Below are 12,848 nucleotides of genomic sequence, written 5' to 3'. Positions count from 1 at the left end.
ATGGTTTTCATTGCATGTCACACATTTACTGGTATTTACACCTTTTTTACTTTTTGTATCTTCCCTGAATATTCAGGATTCTTGAGGTGAAGAGTAAAAATAATAATAAAAATAATGCTAATAATAATCAAGTTGAATGTTGACAACTGTCATTTCAGGGTAAAACTAATCACCAGAAAATGATACTTTTGTCAGTTGTTTCACCAACAAGAGCGACAAAGTTTTGATCAAGCTTTTCCTCAGCAAACACAACCAGCTTTTTCAATAATTTACGTAATCAATATTATTTTTGTTTCGGTAAGCAAACTTTTCTGTTTACTTTCAGTTTTTCAAAACTAACCAATATCAATATGCTTTTCAATTGATTGGAAACAATGAATCGATTTGAAAAGACAAACCCAAGAGCTCTTCAATACGATCAAATTGAACATTTGATTCAGCTAGCAACATAATCACATTGCATGTTTTGAGTAATTTAAGATTCGTTGTTTCAAGTCACAATGCAAACCTTTGAAACAAATTCATTGACGAATCTAGTTTTAACTCATTTACAAACAATATTCAAATAGCCAGCCATGGTCGAGAAGCAACTCATCTTTAGATCAGTTACAAAAGTAAATCTTAGGTTTGATCAGTTGAAAATGTTGAATCGACTTTGAATTTGTTTCAGTCGCAGTTGTTTTAGATTGAATTTTTGCGTTTTTTCTTGCATTCTCAGTTCTCTGAAACTTCAAGTATTAATGGCTCAACATGATAAATGCAAAACTGTTTTTTTGCAAATCTTTTTTCTTGCTCATTCAATCTTCTCTATTGCCGACAAATTGTAAAAACTGTTTAACAAAATGAAATTGTTTGTCTTCCTTTCAAAGTTTTTCTTGGTTTCCATGTGAATCCAATTCATAAAGACAAACTTTAAACTCATTTGTCAACTTGAATGGTGATAACTTAATTTGCAAGCAAAGGCAAATATAAAATGTAAATCAACACCATTCGAATAGATGGATTTAAAGTAATAATTCATTGCAAATGAATGTGCAAAATTTGATTCATTACTTGATTTGCTTTTTGCAGCTCAATTGTTTTCAATTAGTCAACAGAGGTAACAATTTAAAATACATTAAATGTTAATCAACCTCGATAATGTGTGTTGTCTGTTTACTGTAAATAATGCACCAACGATTGACAATCATTGAGAGCGTTAAGATGGAAAAGGTTTAACTTGATTTGCATTGTAATTAAAAAAGCTAATGAAAAGAGTCTCCTTTGGCTTCTAATAATCAATTCAAATGATTGAAATGAAATTGTTTCAAGAAAAAGGAGAAAAATTTTGTTGCAAAAGATTGTTAGAGGAACAGAAAAGATTTGCGAAAAAATGCAAAATATGTTTAAAGATGTTTGAAGATGTTGTTTCTGTTGTTGTTGATGATGATGGTGATGAGGAAATGTTGAATTGTTGCTTCATGCAAATGGTTACAAAGCATCTTAATGGATGAAGATGGTGAAAAATGTTGTGAACATGTTAAAATGTAAATTTAGATAGCAAACAAAATTCAACTTGAAAATGTTTCATCAAACTGTGAGAAACATTAACATCAATATTAACAAAAAGCAATGCTAGTTGGTCAACCAAATGCCAATTATGAATGAAAAACCAAAAAATGTTGATGAACATATCAAGTTGACTGAGGTGTTAGAGAAAGGTTAATATTCGAGTAACCTTTTGAATAATAGTCCGAGTTAATATACCTCGACTTAGCATGACTTTTCATACAGAAAATCTTTATTAGTTTAAACTAGCATTAAATGTTCGTAAATGTCCTGAAGAGTAACTTGAATTATTGTCTGAGCAAATGAGTAAAGAACGAAAAGAGATTGAACAATTTACAAATCGTCAGAGTGCGAAAAATGACAAAATACTCTGATTGGTACTTGGAACTGTTTAAACTTTTTGCTTCAAATTTTCATTTCACTCGATTCTGAATCAAATCTAAGCTGTTTCTGTTGATTATGTCAAATCTTGGTGACACTAATTTTAATTTATTGATCCAATATCAATGTTACAATAAATATTTTGTTTTTAATCAATAATGTCAAAAGTAAACTGTTTTGCCTGTTTAAAAGCTGTCAACTCATTATGTTGCTGGAAACAAATGATGTGACAGTAATTACTTTTGCCCAATTAATTGTCTATGTTAACCTTTACCATTGATCTTGAATTAATCAAATGATATTATAAAAGGTGAATAAACAAGTTACAACAATTACCGTTATTGTAATTATTGCAGCTCTAAATTGTAACACATTTGTTACACCTTACCAAATGATACAAAAAGTGTAATTTGACAGCCAATTTGCACTGGTGTAACAAACAGTCGGCTGAGTTACTTCACTTATTAAAGCCTCTTCCTTGAACCTTTCAACTGTCAAAGGTAAAAGTTTATGATCGCAATCAAGTTTTCATCATCAAACTAAAAGTATTATCGTTATTCCAATTGCGATTCACAGAATAAATTAAAATGGTTAAAATGAAAGCTGCAAATGTAATGTTTAATCAAGCAATCGTTGATGCATTTTTCAAGCAACAAAATATGGTCTTGAATATTATTGACTTGAACTGATTAAAATTGCCTGATTCACATTGAATGACATGAGATGATTACATTGTATGAGTTTCAATAAAGTTAATAGAGATTCGCTTGAAACAAGAACAGATTTTGAACTCAAAATTTACATAAACTCACACATTTTTTACATCTTATCACCATTATTACCATGTATTAGTATCATTATTGCTATATGCTATACGAGTTGTAATACCTTTACAGACATAAAGTTGTTTGCAAAAGGCAAACTCATTCCCAACTTTAGCTGAAAGGGTTGAACAAAAATTTATTCAATCACATTGATTTTACATTTCAAGACAGCAACATATTTTTCACATTACCATTGTCATCAAAGGATAACGTGAGATGATCGCCAAAAACATTTAAACTAACCATTTCCACAATCAATATCCAGTTCAACGGAAACTTAGGTAAAGTTTCCACTTGTGATGTGAAGCCAATATGAAACCTGAAAATGCATGAAAATTTTTCAGTTTCCTAAATATTCTCAACAGATAGAACGCCTAAAAACCTAGAAAAATCTTGTCAAATCTTTGGCTCAGACTCATTTTAAAATGATAACTAAAGAGTTCAATTTACGAGTAATTGGAAAAGATGGAAAAAGAAAATTCAAATTCTATCTATTCTATCAAATTCTATTCAAGCTTTCTTCCATGGTTATATTGCCTGGTTCATCTGCAGCTTCAAGAGTCATTCATCAAGACCAACAGCTGAACCAAATGGCTCGTCAGCATAATGAACATTCAAACCCAAGGTAAACCAAGAGAGCGACAGATTAAGAAGTGGATAATTCACAAGCCTTTAACCTCTTGTCACTCAACAGTAAACACAATTTTCCTTCCACTTTAACACCTTTATTTATCAACCGCTGATTCGGCTGAAAAGACCAGATTCATCAATGACATTGAGCAAGAAATTAACATCGAATGGTCAGCAATAACCTTGTTACACGTGTAACCTTAACTTTACAAAACAATTTTGGTTAAGTTTTCCAATTAGTATTAATGTTTTAAAATACTGGATTAATAATGAAGCCATAATCTTTTCCCTTTTGATTATCATAACTATTAAACTGTTAGTTATTTTTATACCACTTTGGGTTAACAGTAAAGACGTAAACAGATTGAGTTTTCATTATTGACAAGTGAAATGGTAGCCTTTCATATTGGACCATTTTCTCACTTAACCTGTCAATTGCACTTACAATTGACTGATATATTAGTATAATCAATTGGATCAATGTTGGATGTTTAAATGATAATCAAGATTCCCTGGTTCACATGTGTCTCTGAAAACAGAGGAATGAACAGATAAAAGCGCTAAATATGTTTACCAAACACGATGATGAGACCGTTTATCTGTTTTCCCTTCTCATCTTCATATTGTTTAATAATACATTTATCTATTGAAATGCTATTAATGACCATCAAGATGATCATCATGGCCATCACCATGATGATATTTATAGATTTTTTGTCCAACTCAATTCACTGATTATCCAAGGTTTAACCATTATTATGTTACACAAGATGACAAGAAATAAACACTGCGTGACCTCCAGAAACTACAATTTACTGACCCAATCAACATCAAGTTTCACTCAATGGTTTATTTGTTTTCAGGTTACATCTCACCTTTTAAGGGCTAAATACAATACTCTATCAACCTCAATGTAATCAAAGTGGCATCCTTTTAGTTTTTCATTAATCATTACTTCATTTTGATGAACTCTCATTAGCTGCTCTTGTGTTTACCTTTGGTCAATGATAATCGTTGCCACATTGGTTTCAAACCATATTTTGTTTTACTCTTTGCTAAATCAATGCTGTGATTAATAGAGGGATACAAATGAGCAACAAGATTTCATGTAAATTGTTATAATCATCATTAATTAATGAGACCTTTCGTTATCATTGGCAAAAGGGGTCACCATTGTTACGCCAAATTGACAGTCTAAATGGCACATTTTTTATATCCAATGATAATTGTTTCACTCTGTTTTAAATAATTCAACCAGTGAAAATTACTGGTGGAATCAAAGCAACTTGACTTTAAGTAATTGCCATTTGTTTAATAATAACACGATTGATTCACATGCACCTTCGAGGTTAATTGTCTTGAGTTACTTTGATTAAATACAGGCTTAACTTTTATTCATTGCGAGTTGCATTTTTCCAGATTTCCAGAAGCTCGGAAGTTACGCAGTTATAAACTCGTCGCCAGAGGTGAAAGTCACACACAATCAAGTAAGGAGATTTTGACGACCATTCCCAAGTACCTCTTGTTCCGAGCCAATGTGACAATGCCTCATCAGATACTGTTACCTTTCCTGATACTGGCTGCGTAATGATCAGTTACTCCAGCCTGCTGGCAGCTTTAATAACAGATTGTATTCTGTTAAGTCTTTGAATTCAAATTGGAATAACTCACGAAGCAATTATTTGACTTCAAAAATTATGATGTGAACTTAGTTTGACTTCATATATCGATAGGAGCGATTTCCGAAAAATGACCTTAGATGAGCTTGATCTTGAAATATAGCAAACAAGTTTTCGCGCGATTCGCATAAAAATTTTCTAGTCTCTAGGTCACGCACAGGCCGAGTATTAAGCGTTCAAAGCCGATAAAAATAGCTGAAATGCCCTTTAGTTATGAGTTCAGTATATAATTTTACATGTTCATACCAAAACAAATTCCTTGTTAGGTGGTTTTCATACTTTTTCAAAGCTCTGAAAATTCAACTCTGATTAGATTTTTTATTGAAACCTTTGAAAAAAGCTCAATTCAATTTTAAATCGACTTGAAATGTTTGAAGTTACAGAAAGTATGATTGATTAAAACTGGTCAACTCAACCTGATTTAACCCGTATTCATTCATCTATTCACATGTTAAAATCATTTATATTGACATTTCCTCTGTGATTCCAGGTTAATTAATCATTCATTAACAGATATTATTTCCAGTAGATATAAAAGCAGATAAATACTGAGGTAATGTAAAATTATGAATTCAATTAATATGATCAGCAAAGAGCTGGTTTACAATGCAAGGTAACAAGACTGCAATCAACATGTTTCCTCATTAACTAGTCACGTTTAACTAATCAATCTTGAAAAAAAGGTTAATCTAATTAATTAGATTGAAATGGAATGTGTGTTTTAATGAAAATCAATGAGCAATCAATCAAATCAAGCTGATCTTCTTGACAAAAGGAAAAGTGAAAATAAATTGTCAACATTAACTGCTAATCGTTGAGAATTGAAAAATCATTTGCAAAACAATCTCTAGTCTCTTTACCTTCAAAAACATAATCACTACAATCATCAATCTAGGTGTTGCTCAGGTTTCAACCTCAACATTAGCTGAAGAACCTTTGAAATCAAACACCCAATTGTCATTATTAAGATTATCATACCTTCTTTGGGTGTGTTCACAAGACTTGCATCTAACCTTTTCAGGTGCAATACTGACACTGATGTTGAATAGCAATTGAAACAAGAAATGAAAATTTTTCATCAAACTTCCAAATTTAAATGGACATTTCCTTATTCAATTTTATACACAAAAACATTGTATTTACTTGTTTCAATCGGAAAAGGTTAATCAGATGTTTAATCAATCGATTTGAATATTTATTTTGTTCAACTTTAAATTGCAATTGAACTCTCATCAATTTGTAAGTCATTAATTTGACCATAAATTTGCTTGCAAATTACAATAATCAGTTTAATGATCACAAGGAAAATGAAGACTTTTGACAATTGAGTAAACATCTGATTTACAGAAAACAAATCAATATTTGATTTTCATGAGAAAATATTGAAAATAATCAAAAAATCTATTGATTGTAACAAGAGTGAAAACTGTATTTTTAATGATTCTACCTTTTACTAGATGAAATCATCAGGAATCTCGCAATTGTTGGAGTGATTAAATGCAGGTTTAAACGGATAATTTCAAGAAAATGGTCATCTTTCTCATTGCTTTTAGTGTTGTTTAAACCGATAAAAGGTTATATCATTGACCATCAACTTGTATTAATGCTAATAATGATGATAATAATGATGGTAATGATAGTAAGACGATGAAATGAAATAACCAATTTGAGTTTGTTTTGGATGATATTTTGCCTGTTTACAGAAAACAAATAAAGAATCTAATAAATCTTAAAAGGTAATAATATATTAAAATGGAAAGGTTAGACAGATAAAGGATTATAATGGGTTCACTAAAAGGGTCCACTCTTACAACTGTTGGTCAAGTTATGGTTAACCTAAAATTGACTAATAGCCAATGAGACTTTTAGGTTTCTACTTTTAGCTTTGGATTTAAGCAACAATCTTAACTAAATTTAACCTTCTTATCATTATTATTACAGAGTTAATATTAGATTTAAAAAGACAACAACAAAAGGTAAAGTTGATTATGATTAACATTGTATGCTCGAGATTTGATTATCAAATAAAGTTGATTTAGTTTCGTCGTTTTAGTTGATTGTTGGATCAATGAGTGTGTTGGTTTGGTTGAGTTGCAAAAATTGATTAACCTTTTGAAAGGTTCAACCTTTGATGGAAGAACAAAAAATGGACTTTTGACTTTTATTTTTTTTCTTCCTTTGCTTTGCTGTTTTGACACTGTTTGACACTTCCTTTTATCAATTGTCCATTGGGTCAGATATTGATGGTTAGTTGGGTTGATTTAGTTGAACACGTTTCAACCATGATAATCCAACAATAATAGCTTCAATTTTCTTGCTTCAAACTCCAAGTTAACACTCCCTGTCATCAAGGATAACAAGTCATCTCGTGATTTTCATTATAACAATGAATACAGTTGAGACAATAGTATTTACCTTGAAGCTTAAGCTAGACAGGAGTATTAAAAAAGAGTTTATATTATTATCATTATTTTCTTGGGTATCATTTGTTGGGTTAAAATACGATATCATCAAGTTTGACAAGCTTCTTCATCTTTTCTTGCCTTCTTTATCCTTTAAAACTAAGACGACTTAATACGACACGCAGCTTAAGTATCCTCGTCATTATCATCATTATCACCACAACCATCATCATCAGTATCATCAGTATCATGTTCACGTGAGGATGATGCGGATAATAACATTGCGGATAAATATTGCACCTCTCAATGTTATTCAATTGAAATTCAATTTTCCTTTCAAATCAAACTCCAATTCATCAAGGACATTGTTGCGCTAAAAATGAATAAAATCCTATCAAGATAAACTCTTCATATAAGATGGTCTTAATAAGGATAAACGCGAAATCTACCTCCTCTTCGATTATTTTGAAGATAGATCTCAGTGAGTCAGTTTTATAAATTGCACTGTAAAGCCATGAATGTTGATTTTGAGAAAGATAAGAATATTTTTTCTGATGTATTTTTTAATAAGAAGTTTAATAATAATAAACACCAACAATTTTTTTCTATGCAATGTATTATAATATCAAAAAATTGAAATGAAAAACTCCAATGTCTTTGCATACAATTCTAGATGCTTGCGAGGAATTTAATGGGGGCTTGGCACGCGCGAAACGCGTACAATGGTCGTCCATCGAAATTTTCCGGTTTGGATAGGATGGCGGAGGACCATACCTCTGCATAGCAATAAGCCACGGAGGTGGACATTTTTGCCCATTAGGACCAGTGGCATTCCCAATGCAACTCTTAATTCGACACTCAAGTCATCGGGTTTTTTCTCCTTTAATCTTGTTTCATATTCTTTTCCTTCAAAATAAATGTCTCCATGAATTGTCATTTTGGGTTTTGTCCGCCATTTGAAAATTGCGTCATGAATTTTCTGGTAATCAATATCAATTTTACCGAGTTGGGGTCGTATTTTTTCTCTTTGTCTAGTTTTCAGAGATTTGGCATCCTCTTTCTCTTGCAAACATTGTCCCATTTCCATGATTCCAGTTTTTTTTGATGAAATCAGGTAGTTTGAATCCTGGCTTCTCGAAACCTCTTTTGCCTTGAAGATACTTTCTTTTAAAACACCAATAACGGGGAACAGGGACAGAATTTCTTGTTGATTTTAAATTAAGCAGCAAAAGTGGATCCTTAGCAGTGATATAATGCATTTCAACTATTTCTGGTTTGGCCACTTTTTGTTTAAGCTCGGCAACAGTCATTCTTTTGTGCAGTTTGGATTTTCTTTTCGATACCTTTGGTTCATTGTCTTCTACGAATTCTAATTCAACAGGTTTTCTTTGTAAAATTTTCTGGGGCAAATCTGTATCTACACCCATATCGACTGGTTTTTCGGCACCACTAACAATATCGCGCTCTATCTATTAACACTACATATATGGTACCAAATGAAAGATATTGAATTGAATTTACTCTCAATGAAAAAATCTACTTAAAAAAATTAAAACCTGACTTGTGACTCCATTTTAAAAATGTTCAAATGATTTTTTTCTCTACCTGTATATACTAAATAAAATGATTCATTTAACACTCTTCTTTTTTATCAATAAAACCAGTTTTCTGTTGTTTATTTCATTGAAAAAATTACGCATTTAATATCAACTTTGAATTTTATTTTAACTTCATTTAGGAGTAGTTTTCATTAGTTGATTTTGTTTGCATATTTCAACTTCAATTCAATTCAAATTGTAGGTCTATTTTTGTTGTTGCTTTGGATTACCATTGTTTTATCAATCACTTTTTGCACTAACATTCAATTGCATTATTTGAATGATTTGCTGTTATTTTGCTTTTGTTTTTTACTCCATTTTTACCCTTCAATTTCAATTGAATATTTTGCCAACTCACCTCAATTTTTGTCTATTTTACTTGATTATTCGCTGTGATTGTTTTGATAAGAAATAAAACAAACAGAAACAAAAATTGAATTGATTTACATTCACTTTTCATTCACTTTGCTATTCACAAAAATTGACTCTTTTTTTCAATTGATGTCATTTTTTGTCAATTAGGTAAACAGTTGAGTTTATTAGGAATCAAATCAATTTCACAAATTAAATGGACAAACTGACTGATCAATTATTCAACTGCTAGGAGTTAAAGTCAAATGGACAAATCGGTTGATTAGAGAAAGATTATTAGTAAATTGTTCACCTTTTGTTTCTCTTTTTTTGTTGTCGCTGTTTCTTCTGCTCGGTTGAACAATCTGAAAGATGAATGGAACCTTTAACATGACAATTGGTTAACTTACATGTGAACAGTTGATGATCACAAGACACTGAGATAATGATGAAAATAGATTGAAAGTAGTAACTTTTAATGATCAATGATCAATTTAAGGGAAGCGTAAAAACAAGGAGAAAGTTAATGGTGATGAAAACAATACTAACTGTATTAAACTTGGATTGGTATTATTATATAACAATCAACATCAGTCTCCATTAACTGGGAATGCAACAAGTTATCTTATGTATTGAGGAGAAACGAGATGAAACAATACAAAGTAAAGAGTTAAATAAATCAACAAAACACTAAGTAAACTGTAAAGACAAAAGACTACAGTAGGGGTTAGGGTTAAGTTAACAAAATTGAAGATTTTTTTCATAGTCGCCCTCTAACAATAAATTAAAGTACCATTAGAATCGACGAGGTGGTGTAACCGTCCGGCATTCACCCGGATGACTCGGGTTCGAGGCTCCGTCTTACCCTCATCACTTTAATGGTATCCCTATCTGGGTCCTGAACTCAGAATGTTTAGTAAGAGAATAGTCTCTCTGAAAAGACATGCCGTAGGAGTCCCCTGCGGTGGGCATACGTAATAGTATGGTCTTCTCTCAAGGAGAGAAGATTCGCTAAAAATCGAACTTTTTTTGTCCAGTTTTCTATTACATTACAACTCTGGCCACTTTTTGTTAACTTAACCCTAACACCTACTGTAGTGGGAAAAAAGGAAACAATAAAACATGTGTTAATGTCCGGTGACAAAAGGTTCAATGTTTACATAATTTTTGATATTTTTTGTCTTTTTTGTATTTTTTTACGTTTTTTTCTTGTGTTTTATTGAATTTCAATGTTCATAATTTTTTTATTGCTTGTTAAACTCTTCTAAATCGTTAATATCATCGAGAAAATTCTAGTGCTCTAATTATTATCAACCGTTTTCTGTTTCTAGGCTTTTGGCTTATTCATCGTTTGTTTCTTTGTGTGTTTCTTGGCTTGTTATTTGACTTTTGATTTATTACTGGTTTTATTTTACAATCAACAGTGATTTATAATTAATATCAACTTATTTTGGTGTAATAATCAACCTATCAATAGATTGAATTATCAACAGTTCAGTTAATTGATTGAATCGACGGTTAGAGGTTTGTTTTTTCACTCTTGCTAAAAGGATGAATCGTTTGGCATTTCATGTTATGATTGACTTTTTTGACGAGTGATTAAATTTACCTTTAATTCTGTTAACATTACCTTTTAATTAGCCTCTCCTGGGTATTCAATGAATACAGTGTTTCAATCAGTGGTCAAAATGAAATGGATACCTTTTCCCCTGACTGTTATCATTCAATCTTTTCAGTCAATTAAAATCTAAATCAACCTTTCTGGACCGTGTAAACTGCAAACTGTGTCTTCACAGGTTTATAAATCAACATTCTGGTTAACAAGGTATAACATGTTAACTATTTTTATTTATTTATTTATTTTCTCTTCTTTTTTTCTCTTTCAGGTTTCACCTTTGTTGGCTTGGATAAAAACAATATTCAATCAATATTACACCTTATTATTTAATTATTGATGGTTATTATTTTGAATGGATAGATGAATTTAATTCAATTACGAGGTGTAAGCAGGAACATCTATTCAATGGATGGAAAGGACAAGGGAAAGTGATACACATTGGAATAAAATATAATGGTTAAAATAAATCATTTAATCAATTGTTTATTTTTTCGCTTTATATTACCCCATTCCGGCTAATAATAAATCAAACTAATTGGGAAAAAAGCAAATAAAGCTTTTATTGAATTGAAGGTGATTCCTTGTTATTTATATCGTTATTATTCGTGATCTAATCAAGCAACTCTAATGTCATTAAGAATAAAGCTTTGATAGATTTAGTAGATGACAAAATAATCAGCAATGGTGTTTCACTGTTTCACCAACAATGAATCAATTCATTGTTGAATGGGTTTTAGTTACGAAATTGAAATAGTGAAAGAGTTAACTTACTATTGTGAGTTAAATGTTGGTTACAGTCACATTGTGAGATAAAATATGTACAAAGTGTCAACGTGACAATCAAATTAAGAGTGATTTGGTTCATTGGCATCAAATTTCGTTTCAACCATAGTTTACAAGGTTCACTGGAACAGAAAGTATCCAACATTTTGGTGATTTTGTTGTTGATTCTGTTGATGTTACACTTATTGTAACAAAACAAGAGTAAACAATATTGACAAATTATTGGTAATTACAATGATTATAATGATAATACAATACTGATCACAGTAAATATGATGATTACAAATGAATTAACCAATTCTTTTTTTGTTTTACTCTTTCAGTTGCCAACACAAAAGTTCACTCAAATTGCTGTGAAGGAAACATTGGACAAAACTTTCACCACTGATGATGACAATGGTTATGATGATGCCGTTAATGTCACTATTGTGTTAAAATTTGGAAACCAGTTGAAACAAATTAATAGGGTTAATCCGCTGTTAAATGAGTGGGTCCGTCAAAAGATGTAAAGTTGATATATTGATGCATGGCAACTGACCGGGAAGATTGCATTAAATTAATTAAAAACTAACAACACATGAGATGATAAGTGTAATGAAATGAAAAAAACGGAAACAGATAAGAGGTTAACGAGATAAGATGATGAAGAGGAGGAAAAGGAGAAGGGATACAAAAAATAGAAGATGAAGGTTTCTTTTTGATCAACAACATCAAAAGGTATTAACTTCATTTCATGGGGATCAACTCATTTTTTTGTGTTCCTTCGAGAAGAGTGAAGAGGCAAACAAAAAGAGTAAAGAAGATAGACTTTGGTTAGTTGCGATTCTTCTTCAACTGAACATTATAAACTTTTCTTCAAAAGGGACTTTTGGATGATAAAGATGGTAGGTGAAGATGAAATCAGAGGGAGACTGGAGTTTGAATAGACATGGGCAATAAGGTTGAAATATTATATCTTCTTTTACATCTCATCTTTCCTCATCATTTCATCTTTCACTTTTTCTCCATGTCCTTCTTTTTCCATGTAATGGTTT

The 12,848-nt window shown here is 31.1% G+C and overlaps 1 protein-coding gene and 1 long non-coding RNA gene across 5 annotated transcripts in view; one reads left to right on the top strand and one right to left on the bottom strand.

Annotated features, from left to right (window-relative positions):
* LOC107365563 (lachesin) overlaps nt 1-12,646 on the bottom strand; it is a 78,332-nt gene extending 65,686 nt beyond the window's left edge. For 2 of the 4 annotated variants that reach the window (XM_089270215.1, XM_089270216.1), the window contains exon 1: nt 11,803-12,099. In XM_089270215.1, coding sequence (XP_089126341.1) covers nt 11,803-11,959 — 157 coding nt within the window. In that variant the 5' untranslated portion in view covers nt 11,960-12,099. Of the gene's footprint in view, nt 1-9,726; nt 9,931-11,802 lie in introns of those variants that run through there. The other 2 variants (XM_025162808.2, XM_089270214.1) reach the window with 2 other exon arrangements.
* LOC107365588 (uncharacterized) lies at nt 10,571-11,603 on the top strand. Its single transcript, XR_016200990.1, has 3 exons — nt 10,571-10,930; nt 11,055-11,238; nt 11,300-11,603. It is a non-coding gene; the product is annotated as an uncharacterized LOC107365588 (long non-coding RNA).
* Nucleotides 12,647-12,848: the final 202 nt, after the last annotated feature.

The sequence above is a fragment of the Tetranychus urticae genome, chromosome 1 (assembly GCF_039701765.1).
Source record: "Tetranychus urticae isolate SD_2017Ah chromosome 1, NJAU_TeUrti_SD_1.0, whole genome shotgun sequence".
In the NCBI taxonomy this organism is placed as follows: Eukaryota; Metazoa; Arthropoda; class Arachnida; order Trombidiformes; family Tetranychidae; genus Tetranychus; species Tetranychus urticae.
This window is presented reverse-complemented; position numbering and strand designations above follow the sequence as displayed.